The sequence below is a fragment of the Anopheles gambiae genome, chromosome 3 (assembly GCF_943734735.2).
Source record: "Anopheles gambiae chromosome 3, idAnoGambNW_F1_1, whole genome shotgun sequence".
In the NCBI taxonomy this organism is placed as follows: domain Eukaryota; kingdom Metazoa; phylum Arthropoda; class Insecta; order Diptera; family Culicidae; genus Anopheles; species Anopheles gambiae.
In genome coordinates, this window is record NC_064602.1 from 35,874,317 (window position 1) to 35,897,136 (window position 22,820).

At 46.5% G+C, this 22,820-nt stretch overlaps 1 protein-coding gene across 7 annotated transcripts in view; it reads right to left on the reverse strand.

Moving 5' to 3' along the window:
* The window catches only part of LOC1271352 (muscle-specific protein 300 kDa), an 85,138-nt gene that overhangs the window by 15,151 nt on the left and 47,167 nt on the right, over window positions 1-22,820 (reverse strand). For 6 of the 7 annotated variants that reach the window (XM_061656727.1, XM_061656728.1, XM_061656729.1 and 3 more), the window contains 6 exons: window positions 21,525-21,673; window positions 18,623-19,433; window positions 18,326-18,484; window positions 17,974-18,186; window positions 17,619-17,876; window positions 778-14,664 (listed from right to left, as the gene is read on the reverse strand). In XM_061656727.1, coding sequence (XP_061512711.1) covers window positions 778-14,664; window positions 17,619-17,876; window positions 17,974-18,186; window positions 18,326-18,484; window positions 18,623-19,433; window positions 21,525-21,673 — 15,477 coding nt within the window. The remainder of the gene's footprint in view (window positions 1-777; window positions 14,665-17,618; window positions 17,877-17,973; window positions 18,187-18,325; window positions 18,485-18,622; window positions 19,434-21,524; window positions 21,674-22,820) is intronic. The other variant, XM_061656731.1, reaches the window with a different exon arrangement.

Consider the following 22,820-nt stretch of genomic DNA (forward strand, 5'->3'; position numbering starts at 1 on the left):
GATGAATTCAACACTTTTAAATTTCCGCACGTTTGACTGTATGCTACTTGAGATCTTATTCTTAACTAATCTTAAATATTTGTGCATTATTTCGAAACAGGAATAACGGGTTGGAGATAGTGATGAAAACTGATTCAGTAATGGGAAATGAAAAGTGGATGAATATGACAAAAAGTACTCGGGTCGTCTTTGTGTGGGATTAGAATTGATTGTGATTGAGCGCTACTGAGATACTTGGGTAAGAGAGCGGCAGGAAGAGCACGATACCATAATTTAGCCTTCTCGTAAACTTAGAACCTACTCGTAATGAGGTCACAGCGGCGGGATGGTTAAACGTGTCAAATATACAACATACTCTTTGGCTGGGTTACAGCACGATGATATCGATTGGGCAACGGGCAACACAACAACGCGTGTGATGATGTGTGATGAGATTTACTCTAGCCAATTAAGAGACCGCATCAAACATTGGTACCGGAAGATGTCGGTCTTTGTAAAAAAAAAATAACATTACACATACAACAAGCTTCAAGCCACACACGATTACGGTACGACCAATCTCTGATACAAAACTGGTACAAAAAGCATCAAATTTAAAAAAAAAACAAAAAGAGAAGTTACCAGCAAAAAAAAACAAAAACAAAAGAAAAGCAAATGAAAATGAAAACTGGGTGTGCGATCAAAAGCAAAAACGTAACAAACAAACACGTCACAACGATTAAAAACATATACAGCTAAAAGAACACTAACAACTACATCTACGAAGTACAACGTCACCTGTTTACTGTCTGTGCATTCAGCCACATTTTGTTTACTTAATTCTACGCTGTCCGTTGAACCTAAGGGAGTACCGGGGGTTGTTGGGGGAGAAGGAGCTAGGGATGGAGTGTTGGGTGTGGAAGGAAGAACGGGAGATTTGGAGTCGGGTACAGAGGATGGATCGCAAAGACTTGTGGTCGCGGTTTGCTGCAGGGATAGCTCTTCGCAGGGGATGTGAGGCATTGGTGTTGATGCTGTTGCTGTTGCTGTTGTTAGTACATTGTTAGTGGCTGCAGGGGCAGCTGTTGTTGTTACTGTTGCTGTTGGTGGTGTGTCGGCGACGATGCACGATGCACCGCTCGGTGCGACTTGCTGTTGCTCCTGGGCAACGCTAACCCGCGCAAATCGCTCCTCCGCCTGACTGTACAACGATCGATCAAGCCAAGATCTGTCCTGCCAAATGCAATAAAGCCCCTGCATGGACAGAGGTTGATCCTCGGTAGTGCAAGTGGGCTGTTCTGTTGTAACACTTTCAACCGAATGCATCTCTAAAGGCACATCGTGCAATGAACTTTCTTCCACTACGAATTCATCACCCGCCGTCTCGTTAGGTGGCAAAACAAACTGAGAATCGTGTTCGCTTAGACCTTGCTGTACGTCTTGCTGTTCTATCGTACTTTCCCGATCAACGGATTGGTCTACTACGCTAGCTGACTGATCATTTGCTTTAGGCAAAACAATGCTTTCTTCGACATGAACATCCATAACCTCCAACGACTCAATGGGACTGGAATCCGCTTTGAGCGTCATCTCATATTGGACAGTCTGGGCAATTTCTGTCACGTGAGGTCGAGGCTCGGCGGAAATTGAAATTTCCTGCACAACCAAGTAATCCTCCCTTACAACCGTCTCAGTGTCTAAATCTGTTATCTGAGCTTTCAGCGCACTACGATCATCCTTTTCTGGCCTTTGTGCAACAACTTCTGCGTACAGAAGTCCCGCCCGAGGAGTCGCGTCGCTATCGGACGGTGCAGGTCCTTGGCTGCCGAACTCGGGCTCATCCAGAGAGGCTGCTTGGGTACCTAGTTGCTTTTTCGACTTTTTCTTAGATTTCTTGGACTTCTTGGCAGCATTCTGTTCTACCTCCTGTGGTGCTGTATTAGAAACTGAGCTTGGGCTATCGTTTTGCTGTAGATCTTGAGGCACAATCGCTTCTTCTTCACGCTTTTCAATAGTTTCAGCGGGAAGAACATTAACATCCTGTACTTCCGCAATATCAATCACTTGAGAAACTGAGCTAGGACTATCGTGTTGCTGCAGATTATGCTTTTCAATAGTTTCGGAATGAAGAATAACAACTTCTTCAACTTCCACCATATCAATCACTTCAGAAACTGAGCTAGGGCTGTCGTTTTGCAGTAGATCTTGAGGCGCAATAACTTCTTCACGATTTTCAACTGTATCTACAGAAGGAACTAAAACTTCCTCAACTTCTGCCATATCAATCACTTCAAAATCATCCTCATCATTATCGACCTGTTCCAACTCAATCTTAACAACAGTTTTCGAGAAGGACACACGTCTTTCTGCTTGGGGCAAAATATCTGGACTCTCTTCGCGCAATGGTGCTTGTTCGGGTTTTTCACTTCCAATGGCTTCCGTTTCCTTGACGGATTCTGAGAATGGTACGTTTTGTAACACTTCCACCAAGGGGTCAAACTTAACGCGTTTATCTTCTTCTGGTTTTATCAGATTAGGACTGCCCACCAGCTCAACTACTTCAACTTTCATCGCGTTCGCTTCACTGATGGTTGTGGTAGAGATTTCCAAAGCTGAGCAAATGTTCTTTGCATCTCTGTCCGCTTGTACGTCTCGTTCAGTTTCTTTGCTAGACTCAGAAAACGGTACAGTGGGTAGTATCTCTACCTGATGGTCAAACTTTACCCTACGCTCACCACTGCCATCCTCTTCAGGTTGATCTTCAACAGGCTGTTCAATCTTCTCCTCTTCAGAGTGTTCTGTTACGCTAGATAGGCGCTTTATTTCCTTGACAGATTCAGAAAGTGGTACCAGTGGCACTATTGACACTTCCTCTACAAAATGTACATGCCGATGAGCATCGTCAGCGTGCTCCACCGCCACTGGTTCCATTATCTCCAGTGTTAGCGATGATGGCTTGTGTGCGTGATGCTCTAGAAGGTGTTCAATTTCTTTTGGTGATTCCGATAACGGTACCTCCTTAAGAATCTCAATTTCCCCAGAGAATTTGACATGTTTTTCCCGATCGGAAATGGATTGCGTTTCGGTGTTTACAACCAATTCAACAAACTCCTTGTTTTCATGAACATGCTCCTGAAGGTGAGCAATTTCTTTAGGAGATTCCGACAGTGGAACTGCTGCTTCAATAGTCTTTAACGAAGATTGTTCATCTGGCTCAACGTCGGGCGACTCATCGCTGGAAGCATGTTTCAAAGGCTTCTTCTTCTGCTTTTTCTTGCTTTTATTCGCCCTAGAAGTAGAATCTTCGGGTTGAGGCTGTACGTCTTCCTTTACCGGTACTACCAATGAATCCAATTCGGTATTATCCGGCATAATTGCTTCAACACTTACAATGTTTGTTTCAACAACAGTTTCAACAACAGTTTCAACAACCGATTCAGGCAAAGGTTGATCAACGATCTCGGATCTTGTCGCCTTAGATTTCTTGGATACTCGTTCAGTTGTGGTGTCAACATTTTCTGAAACAGAATCTGTATCCTCTGCCTTTTCTTGTAGTTGTTCGTCCGAAACTACTGGCACGGATGAAGGCAGTTGTTGTTCTACAATAGTAACAACTTCTTGGACAACCTTCGGTACATCTTGTGTAATTTGTACCTGGATTTCTCCAATAGTCGAGTCACCACTAACTTCCGGCTCAACGTCCGGGGACTCATCGCTGGAAGCATGTTTCAAAGGCTTCTTCTTCTGCTTTTTCTTGGTTTTCTTCACCCTAGAATTAGCATCTTCAGGCTGAGATCGTACGATTTCGTTGTCGGATACTACCAAAGAATCTGATTCGGTATCATCTGTCTTAGTTGCTTCAACACTTGCAATGTTTGTTTCAACAACAGATTGACCAACCGATTCAGGTTGATCAACGATCTCGGATCCTGTTTTCTTAGATTTCTTAGACTTTTTGGATTTTCGGTCAGTTGTGGTGTCAACATTTTCCGAAACAGGATCTGAATCCCTAGTCTTCTCCTGTACTGTTTCGTTCAAAACTTTTGGCGCAGATGAAGGCAGTTGTTGTTCTACAATTGTAACGACCTCTTGGACAACCTTCGGTACATCCTGCGTAATTATTGCCTGAGTTTCTTCAATAGTTAACTCACTAACTTGAGCAGAACTTTGCTCAAATTGGTCAGTTTGTTGGGGTACAATTTCTGTATCTTCCGACATTGCCGTAGATGTCATTATAATCTGTTCCGTAACAACTGTAGTTTGTTGGGATTTAGCCTGTTTCTTCTTTTTGTTGGATTTCTTTTCTTCCTTCTTATTCAACTCGGAAGCCGGTGCATCAAAATCATGCTCCGTAACTGGAAGAATAACCTCCATCGCTTGAGCAATCTTCTCCGGTGTTGTACTAACAACGTATTGGACATCGGATTGAGCTGCAGCAGATTGTGATTCCAAAGCTTCTCTCTCTCGCTTAAGATTTTGAGCCACAACTTCAGCGTAAAGTGGACCAGTTTTCCAAATGTTCGCCTCTACAGCGGGGGTAGTTTCATCCTGCTTTGGTTGATCCAATTCTGAAGTTGGTGCCGCATCTTTCGCAGAGCTAGTAGCCTCAGCTACTACTTGAGCCTGTTTCTTTTGCTTTTTCTTCTTCTTGTTTGTTTCACGTTTAGCTGAGTCGTTCTGTTTGTCCTGATCGATTGCTTGAGAATCCTCCACTGGTTGATTCGACGTTTCACCCAACGCAATGGGTTCACTCTTGCTTAGTTCTTCTTCTGAGGGAATGACACCAGCATTGCTAGCAGTGCTACTGTCTGCCATGTCGTCCTCAACCATATCAGCCCAAGACATACTTGACTTGACCATACTTCCGTAACTCTTGTTGCTTTCAATGAAAGTTTGCAGATCTGTTTCGCTACTTAGCTCAACTTCAACAAAACTCTCGTTACGAGATATTGTCTTATCCGTGGAACTTACAGCCTTGGACACTACTGGTTCAATATCTTCTTCTATTGACACGTCCGAAGACAGTGTCTTATTCTTTTGTAGCTCCAGAAGTCTTCTGCGTTCCGCTTCCCTGCCCGCTACTACCTCAGCATACGTTTTCTTGCCCTTCATTTGTTCCCACACGTTTGGTACCGGTGCCTGAGGTTCTTCAGTTTTGGATGTAATAATAACTGTGTCGGTAGAATCCTTCGAAGCCCCCGCATCTTGTGGTAACTGTTTCGTCTTTTTAGCCTGTTTCTTTTCTTTCTTCCGTTTTTCTTTTCGTTCATCCGTTCCTTTCTGGGGAATGTTTACTTGAACAAGCAGCTTGCCTTCGACTACAACTTCTCCAGCATCTTGATCCGGTGAGGATGCGACATCTACCACACCCTCATTCGATTCAATGCTAGAAACCATCAGTTCAATGTCTTCCGCAGCCACATTCTTTTGCAGTGGTATGCTAATGAACGATATCTCTGGCTTACTGATAACCGAAGCCATGCTTGAATCAAACGCATCCGATCTCGATACATCTACGCTACTGATGGATTCGTCACCCAGGTCTTCGTGTACTGTGGGTTGTTTAGTTTCTGCTACTGACAGCTCAATCACAAACTGTTGAACGTTCTCAGAGTGCAGTGAAGATTCCATCTGCTCTACCACCTCTACTGTAGTAACAGCAGCAATTGCTTCCTGTTCTTGTGTGTTCCTTTCAATCGAAATCGGTCGTAACAGCTTCGAGAGTTCTTCTGGTGGTTTTTCATAAACTGTTGTTTCTTCTGAAGCATCTTTTGGTGAAACTAACTCTGCCTTTGACAAAGCCGACAGTCTCAAAAGTTCCTGTTCTTCACTGTCTATACATGGTACTTGCTCCGTTTGTTGTTCTGTTATTACTGCTTGTTCGACTGTAACCTCAGACTCTGCTGTTTCTGCCTTAGACATAGCTGCAAGCCTCCTAAGCTCTTGTTCTTCGCTGTCAGGAGCTTGTACTTCTTCAAAAGATTCATCGCTTACTGCCACTTCTGTAACAGTAACCTCCGAAACAATTGGTTCTAATGTTTCGATGTTGGTCATTACTGACCGTTTCAAAAGTTCCTGTTCCTCACTGTCAGGATAGGACACTTCTTCTACCAGTTTATCACTTACGATCACCACTTCAGTTACAGTCTTAGACACAACTGTCACCAAAGTTTCCGTCTTTTGTATGAACTCTTCTCCCTCTGAAGTTTCTACCATCGATTTCTCGATAACTTGTACTTCTTCAGTTGTTGGTTCAGGCATACCGGAATCCATATCATCCGTTTTCGATACTGCTGAAAGACCTAACAGTTCCTGTTCTTCCGTGTCTGGGATTGATGCTTCTATCATCTCAGTTACTACCACGATTTCAGTAGTAATTTCAGACACAACTGGTTGTAAGTCTTCTGTCGTTACAGTTGGCTCAACAGTTTCTGCCTTAGACATAGCCGAAAGTCTCAGCAGTTGTTGCTCTTCGCTATCTGGAACTACTTCCACTGGTACGTGGCTTACTACCACTCCAGCAACATCAGACTCAGACAAAACTGATTCTAAAGCTTCTGCCTTCGACATAACTGAGCGATTCAAAGTTTCTTGTTCTTCATCGTAAGGAAGCAAAGCTTCTTCCACCGTATTCTCACATACCAACACTTCTTCAGTGGTAGTCAGAGATACAACCTGTTGGAAACCTTCTGTGTTTGATAAACTTGGCAAGCTTGTATCCTCCTGTTCTTTGCTAACTGTTACTTCCTCAACAGTAGTCTCTGGGGCGATTGTTACAAAAGCATCGGCCTTTGATGCTGCCGCAAGTCTCAAGAGCTCTTGTTCTTCACTGTCAAGGCATGGAACATGTTCCAATGGAGTACCAGCTACTTCTTCGATAGTGCTTTCAGCCAAAGATTGTTCTAAATCTTCCGCCTTTGATACCGTCGCAAGTCTCAACAGTTCTTGCTCTTCTCTGTCAACGCACGGAATATCATCCGAAGAAGTTTTACTTACTACCAACTCTTCAGCAGCATTTTTAGGCACAGCTGGTTCTAAATTAGGTGCGTTTGATGCTGCTGAGAGTCTCAAAAGCTCTTGCTCTTCACTGTCTTGACAAGGTACAGGTTCTTCAGTAACAACTGGTTCGAAAGCTTCGGCCGTTGAAGCAGCTGTGAGTCTCAAAAGCTCTTGCTCTTTACTATCTACGCAAGAAACATCTTCCGAAGGAGCTTCTTTTACTGCCAATACATCAGATTCAGGCATAACAGGCTCTAAAATGTCTGCTTTTGAAGCTGCCGATAGTCTCATCAGCTCCTGCTCCTCAGTATTAGGAACTTCTTCCAGTATAGCCTTGACTACTCTCATTGCTTCAGTGATGTTTTCAGAGACAACTGGTTCTAAATCTCCTGCCTTTGAAGCAGCCGAGAGTCTCAAAAGCTCTTGCTCTTCACTGTCAACACCTGGAGCATCCTCTGAAGGAGCTTGTTCAGCTATGATTTCTTCAGCAGCAATTTCAGATATAACAGATTCAAAATCTTCTGCCTTTGAAGCTGCCGACAGTCTCAATAGCTCTTGCTCCTCACTACTTGGAGAAGTAGTTTCTTCCAATGTAGTCACAGTTGTTTCTAAATCTCCTGTCTTTGAAGCAGCCGAGAGTCTCAAAAGCTCTTGTTCTTCACTGTCTAGACATGGCTTCTTACTTTCTGCCGAAGTGGTGGCAGCAGTTGTTTCAAGCACAACTAATTCCGGAGCTTCGTCTATTGAGTCCTTCAAAAGCTCTTGTATTTCATTGTCTTTTGGCGATACAGTTTCTTCTAATAACTTATCTTCAATCAAAACAGAATCCTCTGTCTTTGGATTTTCAATCTGCTTTTGCAAAACGTATTTCCTTTCACATTCCCGCAACAGAAGTGTATCATAAAATGAAACCGGTTCAACTGACATTGCTGTTAATCTTAACAGCTTCTGTTCTTCGGCAGATGGATACAAATCATCTGTGGCTTCCTTCAACGGTTTGTCACATACTTCCACCTCATGTACAGCAGGCTTAGATGCTGCTGCCATCAATTCTTCCTCCTTTGACATGGCTGAACGCCTCAAAAGCTCTTGCTCTTCGCTATCCTGTGGTGTTACTTTTTCAACATCTTCAGGTGGAAGATCACCGATCAAAACAGAAATTTCAGTTTCCTTCTTCGAATTTTCATTCTGTTTTTGAAGTACATATTTGCTCTCACCTTCACGCAGTGAAAAGTTATCATGAGCAGACATCGATTCAAAGAACAAAGCATTCCTCAACTCTTCTTCCCTTGATTTTTGTATCCTAGCTTCTTTTAGAAGATTTGCCACCTGTTCAGGCTTTTCTTCAGCCACTATTTCAATACTTTGTTGCTCAATTATACGCTCCTCAGATGAAGATTTTTCTTCAGTTTCGATTGAAGTGACGATTGTAGTAACAGTAGTTACAGAAGAAGTTTGCGTTATCGTTTCACGTTGTTCCGTTGCTGAAGGCGACGGTTCAACGTTTTCTTCTAAAAGCGCAACAACATTTTCCGTACGATCAGTCTCAGAATCCTTAACCATTTCGATAGTCCTTAGCCTTTCATAACTCAACTCAGCCTCTCTTAACTGCCAATTATTAATCATTGATTGGCTCAAGGTTTTCATCACTTCGAATTGGTCAATCAACTTGGATGACTGTTCAGGTTTTTCAGGCGAAACAGTTTCCTCAACATAAAGTGCCTCAGCAGGTGTATCGCAAGGTATGAATGTTTCAGTTACTACCTCTTCTGCTTGGGCCTTTGCTTCTCTTGCATCTAACTTCTGGTAGCTATTCTCAGCATCGCGCAGTTGCCACATGCTCAAGTAGGACTGTTCTAAGGTACGATAGATTTCCGCAAGCTCCCTGTCACTCTTGTTGCTCGGCAACGATGAGTCTTTCGTATCTGTTACATTGCTTTCAACATTTTTCTCCCCAACAGCAGCTTGATCAACGACTCCTGCTTCCTTGCGTGGAGTTGATTCATCTGTAACTTGTTCCCCTCCCTCATTGTCGATCGATTGTACCTCAAAGTTTTGAATGTAATGCCGCTCTGTATCATGATACTGCCAATAATCTTGCCCGCTGGCCGAACCAAGCGGACTGTCCGGCACAGCCACCTGGCCAATCGAAACATTCGCATAAGGTCCCACCACTACTTCACTGGTTGCAATTCCCAACGACTCAGTTTGTTTTGCCACCTCAACCGACGACGCATCGTCCTGTCGGAACGATTCCTGGCACATCTCACGCACTACCCGCTCTTCGTCACCTTCACTTTCTTCAAGTACGATCATTGTCCTAGTTTCGATCAATTGCTCTCCCATACTACGATCCGTCTCCGACAGCATCGAACTGTCCAATATCGATTGCTCTGCTGGCATTGCACTGCTAATGTCGGGTTCAGTTTCACTAACTACAGTCACGTCTACCACACTGCATTCATCATCTGCACCCCTCTCGATCGCGATCCTCTCCACCATCACTTCATCGCCCATGCTGCGATCCGCTTCCGAATAGCAAACCGACACGTCCACCGTCGGTTCACCTCTGGTAACGACCGTTTTCACGCTCTGCTCAACAACCGTCGGGCCAGTGTAGATTTCACTAATTTCTTCCTGCTCCTCCGACTGCATGTACGTGATCGTCGTCGTGCGATACATTACAGAGGTGGTGGTTGTGGTGTACACCTCCTGGCTAGACGATTCCGTATGCTCAGCAACGGTGACCGTATCAGATACCGCCACGTCCGATTGCTGGGCCTCCGTAGCCACTACCATGCCCGACGCCACATCCGTACACTCCGGTAATGATGCTTCCTTTTCCAACACATCCACCGATTGCGTTTCGTACACAATCGAAGGCGAAATGTCCAGCATCGATACCTCCGTTGCTACCTGTTCGATCTGTACATCGTCATGCACCAGCTCACCGTCCACCCTGACAAACTCTTCCTTTGGTGTTTCTTGCACGATCGGTTCCAGCGGCACAACGTCTGGCTTTACGTCCGGAAGGGATACTTTCTCCACCTTCGACGCAACGATTCTGGGCAGCTCCATTTTTATATGCGAAACCGGCTGCAGCAACACTTCCTCGTGCGTTATCATGGAGATCTTCTGACGGTTATCGCGCCACTTGGAGTTGATCACAATCCTTTGCACGGGATCATTATTTTCCTTGCCTGCATCAATTTCCATACCCTCCTGCTTGATCGTATCATTCGATTCCGATGTCTTCGTGCTGACATTCGCCGTTGTGCTAGATACGGTAGATTCAACTGCCGTTGCCGATTTTTCCTCTTTGCCACCCAACATATCCGCATCCGAAGGAATGCTTTCCAGCTGTGGCTTAAATTTGCCCTCCTTCATCCGTCCTCCCTTACCATCGGTGCGTTCTACCACTTCCGTGCGCTTCACCGGCGATCGTGGCACAAAATCGTAATCTTCAAACACCAGATTGCTGCGGAACTCTTGCACACTTCTCACTGGGCTTTCGGGAACACTCACAACAAATGCTTCCTCCGTAGAAGACGCATTTGTTTCGCTAACAGCCTGTTCCGATTCGTTTGCGCTAGTAAGTGATTTCTGCCGATCAAAGTTAATGCCCACAATGATTGTTTCAATCTGCTCCTTTGTAATAGTGCTCATACCCGGTGAGGTTTGATCGCGCGTTCGCGGCTCCGGTACAGGCTGCTCTTGTACTACTGCCTGCTCTTCGGCTTCAAATACTTTTCGCTCTGCCTCGAGGAAAGCAGCCATGTTTGCTGCATCAGATTTTTTTATTTTCTTAAACTTGTCCTTCTGCTTTTTCTTTGGACTCTTTCCGACGGGTAGTACAGGTGCTGCAGGTTGAGAAGGCAATACATTTTCAGTACTTGAGACTGCAATTTCATTCTGTGGGACACGTTCTTCGGGCTTAGGAGTTGGAGATTCAATGCTGGATGTAGCTCGTTCGTCAGGTGTTTGCTCGATCACGGCTTCGATCGTTTTAGATGCCAATGATGCATCTCTTGCATTCACAAGAACTACCTCCTCCGTTGGCAATTCAACGGTAACGGATGTTGAAGTCGTATCAGCATTCGGTGTACTCATTTCTGCCAGAAACGATTCTTCTCTTGCGGTCATTAAAGCTATTTCCTCTGCTGAAGGTGAAATAGGAACGGTATCTGCGGTAGGTTTACCAATCAGTTCTGTAGGTTCTACTACACTCATTTCAGTCAAAAATGATTCTTCTCGTGCACTCATGAGAGCCACTTCCTCTGCTGAAGGTGCCATGGAAATCGGATCTTGTGATGATTCCAACACAACATCTGATTCCGTCACAGTAACAGGAGCACTCATCTCAGCTAGGAATGATTCTTCTCTTGCATTCATAATGGCTATTTCTTCAGTCGAAACAACGACAGACATAGCCCCATCGACCGTTTTAGCATCTGTATCATGTTTCACATCAGAATGCTGACCACTCATTTCAGCCAAAAATGATTCCTCACGAGCACTCATTAGATCTATTTCTTCAGCTGATGGTCCAGCAGGCATGAATTCTTCTTTGGGCATCGTTTGAATGTGTACGTCAGTAGTTGGAGCTGGTCCACTCATCTCGACCAAAAATGACTCCTCACGAGCATTCATTAGAGCAATTTCTTCGGATGAAACTTCAATCTGAGCAGAACACTCTGGTACTTGAGGGACATCCGGTTCAGAAGCACTCATCTCGGACAAGAACGATTCCTCACGTGCATTCATGAGAGCTATTTCCTTCGAAGAAGATTCAATTGGAAGGGAAGGCTGCTGTACATCGTGTTCGATCGTCGTTTCCTCATGAACCATCTTGCCACTCATCTCAGCCAAGAAAGCTTCTTCTCTAGCGTTCATCAATGCTATTTCCTCTGACGAGAGTTGACCTGGAGCTACAGTTTGTTGCCCTTCTGGCTCATCTTCGACTTCTACCTTCGTAACAGAGCCACTCATTTCAACCAGGAAAGCTTCCTCTCTTGCATTCATAACAGCAATTTCGTCAACCAAAGGTCTTATCGCCGCTTGATCTGCATTGGTAATCGGAACGTTGGAAGCAACTGGACCACTCATATCAGCCAAAAATGATTCTTCTCTCGCTTTCATGAGTTCTACCTCTTCTGCTGACGGTGTAACTGATGACTTAATATCTTCCGATGTACATTCTACGATCGTTTTAGTAACCGATGCAGCATCTCCCTTGGGAGCATTAGCTTCTTCTCCAGCATGACTCTCTGCTTCAACAGTTTCTGTTAGCATCGATCTCACAAATTCCGTTCGCTTTTGTTCAATGACCTTTCGATTGCTAGAGGGCACATCGTGCTGTTCATCGGTCGACTTATCAGACTTCTTGGGTTGCTTCTTGCCCTTGCTCTTCTTCTTCGTCGGGGGACACCAAGATTCGCTTTCGTTTGCCACACTCTCTACAGGTGGTTTGGCAGCTACGTGCGACTTCTTCTGATCTACAACCTCCATCGTTGAAGCTACATGCTCCTCATTCCCACCTTCAGCATTCGATTGCTCAATATGCAAGGAGCTTGTATACGTTTTGGAACTGCCTTCTTTTACGTTTGACTGATGTTCCACCACGATCTCTTCCTGCCGAGTTTCGGTAATGGTGGTAAACGATACCTCTGACCGATGATAGCTGACGGTTTCGGTGTGCTGCTGCACGCGCTCTTCAACTTCACGCCTATCGATCGTTACGCATGGTTGAGCGATTTGTATGGATTCTTCCGTCAGCATGACAGGATTCGGCACAAACTCAGCAGAATGAACTGGAATTTCAGATTCCTTCACCACACCACTTCCTTCACCAAGCAGCAGCTCTATCTGCTTGCTGTAACTCTCCAGCGATTCCATCCCTTCCACTCCAACACCCTTCAGTTCGATCGACGTAACCGTCAGTGGTTCATCCAGCGGGCGCAGCTCCACCACAGACACATTCTTCTCCTTCGGGGAAACTATCTCCACCGTCGATATGTTCTGTTCCACCGTCGTCACCGGCTCACTTGCACTAATATCCAGCAGCTTGTGGGTGGTGGTGGTTTTGTTACGCTTCTTCGCACTCTTGCGCACCTGCTGTCGGCGCTGACCCGATTCTTCCTCGAGCCGGATCTGCGTCACGTAATGTTCCTGCTGCTTTTGCTCCACTTTCTGTTCGACCGCTTGCACCGGTTCGTTTACATTGATGGTTATTTTCGTCTCAGCACTGGCAACCACTTCCGGCTGATCGGTCAGATTCACTATGGACACTGTTTTCATGGGGCTAGTCGATTGGCGGGCCGCAGCAATTTCGGACCTATTCACATTGATCTCCGTCACAAACACTTGCTTCTCTTCCTTTACGCCCACATCAACACTTTCCATCGACTTTGGTGGCAGCAGCTTGTCATCCTTGCTTTGTATCTGCTTGATCTTGCCCTTCTTCGCCTTTCTGTAGCTGATCGTTTCGGATCGTTCACTCTGTTCGGATGGTATCACCAATTCGGATGCTTTCGCGGGTGGAGCAGTCACTACGTCACGCGGCTTCTTGAACGCTGGTTCGGGTTTCGGAGTCACACTCTGCTGAACGGCCGGTCTCTTCACCATTCGCTCGCTTGTCGTTGATGATGCATTGCTTCGTGCGGAGGATGATCTTGGGTGCGCTTTGCCGCCACGGGGCGTCTGCTGCACCTGACTAGAGGCTGCCGCTAGAGGTTCGTTATGTACAATATTTACACGCGTTACGGCTTCCGGCCGGTTGCGGCGGTTGCGTGAGTTTGAACGGGAACGGTTTGCGTAGGATTGTGGTAAGCCAAGGCGAGTGGAGGTACCGAACTGTTGTTGTTGCTGCTGCTGCTGATGTTGCTGCTGATAACTATCACTCCATGACATCTGCTGGAATTGTTGCTGCTGCTGTTGTTGTTGCTGCTGTTGCTGAAGACGGTATTGATTAGATGCGGCAATTTCTTTCAACACTTCGGCGTACGTCTTATTCCCGAAGGACCACACCGACACGGGTCCTGCTGCAGCGATGTTCGATACTTCGGTTTGCGTCATTTGGGGCGTCTCGTTCGCTGTGCTCGTCACCATAACCACCGGCTGGAGCGAAGTAGCTCCAACGATGGTGGTCACATTGACAGCACTGGAGCTCACTGAATCGGTGAGTGTTTCAGCCGGACGGGACGGTTGTTGTTTGGGTGGCATGGTAGGTGGTCTACGGGATCGGCGCTCTTCCTGTGGAGGATCTCTTGCAGTGGGTTCATTGGCAGGCACCACGGGCTTACCGGCCCCCACGAGCTGTACTACAGTAGGGCCCGGTTGGTGGTACTGGTGAGCGGGATCGATCGTTTGGGGTTCGGGAGTCTTGATCGAGATGCTGGTAACATTGCGTGGCTGCGGCGAGTGGCTTTCTGTCGTCGTCATGTGTTGCGTTTGCGCGAGTCCTCGCTGGCGCTGACGACGCAGCCCGGCAACGATTTCCGCGTACGTCAGATCGTCGCCCGACCTGCTCCAGGCGGACGGCTGGACCGGAGTAGTAGTCGTGGTAGTAACCACCACCACACTACTACCGCCAGCCACCGTCGGCCGGGCAAGTTCCGTCGTCATCGATGGTGCGCTCTCTTCCTGATCGCAACACTCTACGCTCCAATCGTACGGCATCGAACGGTCCTGAGTGATGGAATTTGCATTTTATTTTTCGAGGAATTTTGGGTAATTTGGTAGTTGGAGAATAAGGGCACGGAATGTTTTTTTTTTTTTTGTTGAGCAGATGATGAAGAGGCTTGACTTGACGTTTTGTTTAGATGAGTTTCAGTAGGGCGGAGAAATAGATATAGAGCAAAAGAGAGGGGGATACAGACAGAGAGGAAGGAGAGAGAGAGAGATAAACAGTCGTCTCGAAACGGATATTCTATATTCCCAGAATGACGTACAGAAGAGAATGGCCTAATCAACTTGAGCTGAGCTTAAAATATATTGAAGACAAATTGAGGATCGTCTTGCGTTCTTTCTTTTACTGTACAACCATACAGCAAGGCCACAGGCCCAGTTGAATGACTGAGAAGACCTCTGCGAGGTACAGTTGCGATTAAAAAACTTTATTTTACCACTTGAGGGTACGCACGCAAAGACACAAAAAAACTCAAACAGTTACTATGCTATGATAAATACAAATAATTGACAGCTATCTAGTTCTGTCACTCCCACGGATTGGAACAACAACCCCACACCGGGATTGCATGCTACAATCACGCGGTTTACGCTTATTCAAATGTATATCGGCGTACGTGTGTGCGTTACAGCAACGCGATACAACAGGGCAGCATGTGTCGCAATTCCCTTTTTTTTTTTGCTCCAGCACAGTGTGTGCGGCGGACTCAGTCACAACCACACAACCTGCGCGCGCTCTTTCCAGGCTCAAGAATGCCAAACCTATCCAGAGATGCTACCAGCAGACGCAGATCGCTCCGGAAATCGATAGCTTAGATGTACCGACGGCTACGGATCCGGAGCGCCGCGGCGCAGCAACAGCTTTATCTTATCATTCAACTGATTCATCTGGGATTGCAATCCTCGAATTCGTTCGCGACATTCCTGCGATTCCGATTCCCATTTTTTTACACCGTGTTTCATATATACCGTACATTGTCAAGCGTTACAGCCCGAAGCCGAATGATGTTTATGAGCGTTTGTTGCATGTATGTGAGAGTGAGAGTATCAACAATGAGGTGGTGAGACGATGTAGAAGCATATGTTAGCACAGTACACAGTATGAATAGATCAAGCGGCGGGTGGGTGGTGTGTGTGGCACCCATTTAGCAGTGCAGATCGTTGACACCAATGTACCGATGGGTAAGGGAGGAAATGTTTTGTTAGTTCAATTGTGAGAGGTTGTTAGTACAGAGAGAGAGAGAGAGAGAGAGAGCAAGATACATAGGGACAGGGATGCATTAGGTTCGGGTGTATGTTTTCAGGGGCAGGAGTGTTGTGTTTGTTGTGTTTGCCGAAGGAGGAGAATTGAGTTTGAAGATGAGGGAAAATAAAATAAAAATAAGAAAACCAATGATATATTTATAAAACTAAAAAACAGAAAACAATCTCAAATGTTCATAAGGCACGATGGGAACGAAAGAAAACCAATTACAACCACGTGCCACCGCTTATTTGTGATTGATCCATATTAAGACACCATGGATTGGATCCTCTTCCGGAGATTGATTACCGAATTTTGCATGCACAGTGCACATTCCAATGATCGTTAGCCAAACAAACCAAGACAGATACGTTCACATTCCGGTATCACATTTTTTTAATTATTTCAGGGAAGGCCGAAAGAGGCACCAAAAATCCATGATATCTCATTATACATTCAATCACAATTCACGATCACCTTTAGCGCAATGTGTGTGTGTGCACCATTATGAAGCGGCACCGCGGGGGGACCATAAGCGGAAATGAATCTAACGATATGAAGAGTATGTGTGTGTGCGTGTGTGTGTGTGTGTCTGTGAAGTGAGTGTGTGGATAAGTAACTAAACTACAACCCCAAAGTACACCAACCAATGAAACTGAGAGTCAACCAACTGCTACCATGTGTGCTTAGTATCATAATTAATGTGCATATTGATGTTTGGAACGTAAAATGTAAAATGTGAAGATATGTTTGTGTAAGTATCCAGAAAAAAAACCCTTCCGTAGTGTGTTAAAAGTGATTCAGTGTGAAAAGAATGCGTCTCCTACTTCTATGTAGTAATTTGTTTCCAGAACTCTTCTTAATGTGTAATGAGATCATAACCGCATGGCGATTAGTTCCGTAATATGTCTAACTCTCCGTTCAGCATGATGTAATATTCTAGAAATCCCTGCATACATTTTCAGCTCTACATGCCCTACCATAAGATGTATTACGATAAACCACCACACATGTTGAATGGTGATGATGATGATGGCATATGGTAGCTTATGTTGCTAGCGCGCTCTTGCACCAGACGCACCACACGCAAAACCCCCGATCGTGCCATGATCGGCCACGATGGACGACTGCTCTTGAAATGAGATTTATGACTCTCGTGAAAACGTAAACGCAAAGCAAGAATGAACGCACAAGAGCACCAAGTCTTGTAGAATCTCGTGTGCTCGCTCCGTTCAAAAAATGAGGAAAAAAAACCTTGAATGACCCTGCTCTACTCACAGTGGGATACACTTGCTGCGGATCAGCACTATTACAGTGTTTGTGGCTAGTAGTGTGTTTTTGTAATTTGTTTGTACGCTACTAGAGAAATGTTGAAAATGAAAATAAAGATGACTACGTGCATTTGTTTTAGGTCGTGTGTTCGTGTGTTTACGTGTGCGTGTGATAGTGGCGAAACGGTGATAGAAAAGGGAAGTGTACCAACAAGGGGAATTTTGGGGTAGATCTAGAACTACTACGAGAATAGAGGACGAGTTTGGTGGGACGTTGTGAACTGTTTTGCTTCTTCAAATACTCAACGGTGGTGTTTGTGTGTATATTTTGATTTAGTGAGCGATGCGAGAGTGATGAAATCGTGATCGAGAAAGTGGGAGATTTGATGATGATCTTCAAAAGTCAAAGATGCACCAAAGCGAAACACTACGCCACTTACCTGTTCGTGCTTTTCACTATCGCCCGTCTGGTGCAATGGTGATAAGATATTCCGGAGCTGCTGCTCCTCGTGCACGATCCGCTGCCGGATGGTCTGCATCTCCGCCTGGCAGCCCTCGATCTGGGCTAGCGCCTGGTCGAGGTTCTGCGTCGTCTGGAACACGTCCAGGTTCAGCTTGTCCAGGTCGGCCAGTATTGTCCGGCCGCTCTGCACGATCGTCGGGTTGTCCGTGTAGATGATGTCGGAATGGAAGTGGACCTGTGTGTGGTGAAGAACGAGGCACAAACCAAACATTTGTCAGCAGACATGCACGTAAACAAACATCCCGATCGTGTTTTTTAGCAGCGAAACACACCTGCAGCTTCTCCAGCGACATGTTGACCTTGATCTTCTGGGCGGAGATGTCCGCCAGCATCTGCTCCAGTATGCGAAGCTGATCGCGCAACGGTTTGCTCTTCAGCTCGCCCGAATTCAAGGCCTGATAGGCGTCCTTTATCCACTCCCGTACGCTCTCGATCTTCCGCTCGTACTGCTGCCACTCTTCGGTCGTTTCGTGCAGGAACAGATTCTGATAAGACCAAGCGACAAACCACCAAAAACACCCAAAGTTAGAAAAGCGTATGGCATCAGTTCTTCAACCTGATGTTGTCTGCCGTCACAAAAAATATATTGACCACCTCGTACCACCCCCAAACCACGCTTCTTACCCTTTCAAACAGCACTGTCTCGATGTCGATTTTCAGCGTTTCCGCCTCGTGTAGTTTGCCTCTCAGGTAGGCCGTCGAGCAAACTTCGTTAATTTTATCGAACTCGTGATTCATTTCGCTCAAATTCTGTGACACGTCCGCAAGACTGGCAACTGCGCCCTGCGTAGAGGAGTTGAAGGGGGGAAACGAATTGCGCAAAAGGTAAACAAGATTGCAAATGCATTAACGCAGCGCAGTCCCACTGGGCTCACTCCACTATGCCCTCTTATCGATCCATTTCGTTACATGTGCACTTACCGAATAATTCTGGCAGGCTTGCTGTGCCTCGTGCAGCGTGTTCAGCTGCAGCTTGCGCTCCAGCAGCGCCCGTATCTTGATCGACCAGTCCACCACGGACTGGTACAGCCGCATAAAGTTCGCCCAATTGCCGAGGATCTGATCGACCGTCTGGTTCTTCTGCTCGATCAGCGCGATCGTTTTGTCCAGCTCGTGCGTAAGCTGATCCATGTTGGCCTGCGTGGCCGTCCGATCGCTCGACTCGGTACAGTGGCGCACGATTTCATTGCCATTGAACAGTAGCTGCTCGTGTGCCGTACGCATGTCGCCAAAATCCCCGGTCAGTGCCGTTAGCTTGCTTTTCAGCTCGCTCGGATCAATGCCATGGTTGGAGATGGTTAGCTCCGCCTGCTCGATCCACGTCTTGATGCGATCGTACACGGTGAAGTAGTCCGTGCGGATCATTTTGGCCTTCTTGTACGCACCCTGATAGTCCTCCATCGTGCCGCTTATGCCGCTAAGCGAACGGTCAAGCAGCTCCAACCCTTCCTTAAGGTCACTGGGGACAAACTTTTGCGCTGGCAGGTACTGCTCGTTGATGCGTCGGCGAAGATCCTCCCGCTGGACGCTGCAGCTTTCGGCCGCTTCCTTGATTGCGCCGAGCGCTCGCTCCGTCTGGTACAGGCGCTCGTCGAACGGGTTGATTTGGGTTAGATCCTTGCGCACCGTTTCAATGCGCTGCGCTAGCTCGCCGATCTGGTCCAGGTAGTGCTGCAGCTCCGTCAGAATATCACGCAGCTGGCGTTCCTTCTTCGCAAGGTTGTCCGAGAGTCTGCGGAAGACGAACGAACCCCCCGAAAAAAAATGACAAAAACCCACCCCACCCAATACACCCGGAAAAGAAAGATGAAGATGCAAAAAATGTGTGTTACAAAACCAAGCAAAAAACACGCGCGCGTGCACTCAGCACACAATCACCCTGTCACCCGATGCCGGCTGTGGTATTTTGATATCTTTTTCTTCTAAAGCAAGAGACGAACCTCCGGCGAGCTGTCTCCAAGTGCGCGCTGTGATCGTGCCTACAGATCGTGAGCGCATTTGAAACGCGCAAAAATTCAACTATTTAAACGAGTCGTCTCCTCCTTCTCCTCCTCCACCAACCGGGACGACCTTGCTCGTGCTCGACCGGTGTGGTGTGTTTGGATGAAAAAGATATCGAAATCGAGAAATTTAAATTTAACCCAATGACGTCAGAATGTCCAACCGCACACGCTCGAGGGATCTCTACCGTTCGCGGACGGCTCGTCGCTCATCGCACGGACGGCGATGAATAGCCGTCTGTGTGTGTGTGTCTACGCGTGTGTTTGTGTGGATGTGTCTGGTTGCGAGCCGTAAAACGATGATGCGATTCTACGGCCCCGTGCTGTTGCTGCTGCTGCTGCCCTTTTCTTGGGGAAGACTAAAACTTCTTCCGTCCCGAGACTCGAACTCGGGAATACTCCTCGCATTAACACCGTCGTCCAAAATATCGCAACCGAATGCGCTGAGGTGTGGCGAGCGAGCCGTTGCTGCTGGTTAGTTCTGATGGATTTTTATTATTATTGGCTTGTTGACCTTCTAGCGCTTTTTGTGTGCGCCCCTGCTCCCCTTCGCCCCGTACTCCACTGACGCTCTTTCTCTCTTTCTCTCCGGTCTGCTCTCTACTTACTATCTCTCCAACCAACCGGGTTGTGGACCGTTCTTTGAAGAAGGCGAAGCGATGCGATAAAATAATAAATTCGCCGCCTTGTACACGCACACAAATGGTTCGTCGCCTTCGCCGTGTCGGTGAGAAGAACGAAATGTGCTTGAGTTACCGGCTTTTTTTTTTTGGTTTACTTCCTGTTACTTCCTCGTCAATCCGTTGGCAAACGGCCAACAACCAACTTCTCCAGTACCGTGTAGTTCCGTGTATTCCTATGGACTGTGTGCTTTTTTGGTGTCTTCCTAACTCCGAAGATGCTTCTCTCCACACTTTTTACGCAGGCACAGAATGCACTTTTTTGGTAACTGATACACCCTTCTCTTACGCTTAGAAATGCACTGTATATCTGTGCACCGTCCACACGTTCACAGCCGTATGCTTCAAACTATTCAACACGAATGAGCCAAGATGAGCCGAGCTGCAGTGGACCGCGATGGTGAGCGCTCGCGGAATTCCACCACCCTTAAACCGGTGTATGGGGTATAAGCTCGCTCTCTCGCTCTTCTCAGCAGCAAACAAAATATGATTATTCGCTCATCACCACACCACTCTCCGAAGGCATTCGCAGTGCAATGCATTTGCTCGCACGAACTGACCTCCTCGCGCGATGATGACGATGAGTAAGCGCTTCCATGTGGGAGCGCCGTGAGAGCTTTCTCAGCGTTCTCATCGCCGCAAAACCACCCTTTATAGTTTTTTTGTAGATTCTCCCTTTTGGAGGAATAAAGTGAACACAAAAAATCTTACTCATGCCACACAAACACAACGCCGGCACTCCTACCCAAAACCCCCCCTTCAAACTCAATCAGTCCAGAGGACCAGGGATGACGTGAGGCAGCGCTCACAGTTGTTGTTGATGTAGTTGCTCGAAACATTCCGCGAAGCCGGTACGATGACATCACAAATTTGGTGTGTGCAAATGCATCGCACAACTCGTTGGACGGCTTCCGGTTTCCTCTCTCTCTCGTCAGCCAACCATGTGGCCGTATGGAACTGTTCTGTGCGTCGTGACAGATTGTTACAACACTGACATTGAGTTTTGTGCGTCGTTTCTGTGAATTTCGTCCTTTACCGTGTTTGGGTCTGCCAAGAACCACGAGCAGCGAGGTTTCTGAACATTCTGATGCCATTTTTCCGGCGAGTGACGTTTTTTTTGTTGCTTTGTCCCCCCACACTTACCGTGTGTTGATGTCGTTCAGATGCGTTAGCTTTTCCTCGAGCGATTGCGGCAGCAGCTTCTGTTCGCGTAGGGCTTTGATGAGCGTTTTGGCGAGTGCGTTCGCTTTCGTGTTCAGCTGACCAAGGGCGGTCTTGTCTTCCAGCAAGTTCTGGTGAGAAGAGAAAATAAAATTAAATCGCAGAAAGATTCCCGACGTCTTTCCCACCAAGAACACCGGCAATTTGGGAGCATAAAGCAAGAAGATTTACACGAAAGATCGAACTATTGATTAGCTTTCCCTTACAGTCGCGTAATAATCGATATGAAACGTTCAGTTTCGCAACACGCCCTTCACTGTCTCTATCGTTTATTTACTAATGTCTCTGAAACTTCCCAGCAGCGCCCCGCTTTGTTGCTCTTCAAAACCTTCAAACTGGGGTACGACCTTCATTAAAGTCGTTTACACACAGTGCAACAATAATATTGATTTAACGATGTTACATTTATGTCTTTTCCGACTTCGGAGGCAGCTCCCACACACCAAAAAAAAACACCGGACGGAGCACACACACACGTTCGGTGGGCGGCTAAGCTAAATAAACAAATTTTCCGGAAAAGCTACGCCACGTAAACGGCAAAACCACAAACAGCCGCAAAAGCAAAAGTTTCGCACAAACTGGATGGATGTGCACACCAAAGACTGGGGGCCAATCGATCTACTAAAAATAAACTCGATCGACCAGGCAGAAACGCAGACCCTTGCGACACGAAACGTGCTACATGGTTATCGATCGTCATCGCCTGCAGGAAGCATGTTTGAAGGATGATTCCTATTAATGGTAAACCAAAATTAATACAAATGTTGTTTTTACCATCCTCCGTTGGGGTTAACATTGTAGAGAGTGACATTAAAATATGATCCTTCCCCTTGTTCACCTTCGCTCGTGCGTTATTTACATAATTCTCAACACTGCCGGAGAATAATTCCCATTAAGGCCACCAAACAACATCGACAGTCGTATGTCCGACCGGTTGACAACGCACTCACACACCTGCTGGGAGGGCGCACATATACAACAGTTCACCTTCAATGAACCCAAACAATATTGGGCTGTGCGACAACAGCGCCACTCAGCACACTTTATGTGCGTATCGTCTCGTACACTCTTTCCTTCGAGTTGTCGTTGATCGTTAAAAAGCCAGTCACACAGAAAGATATCACCGATGAGATCATTGCACGGTGCACCGTCGGCTACTTGTAGCCTTCTCCCCCTGCTTTGACACACGTACAAAGTACAGCTCATGGCAAACAGCAA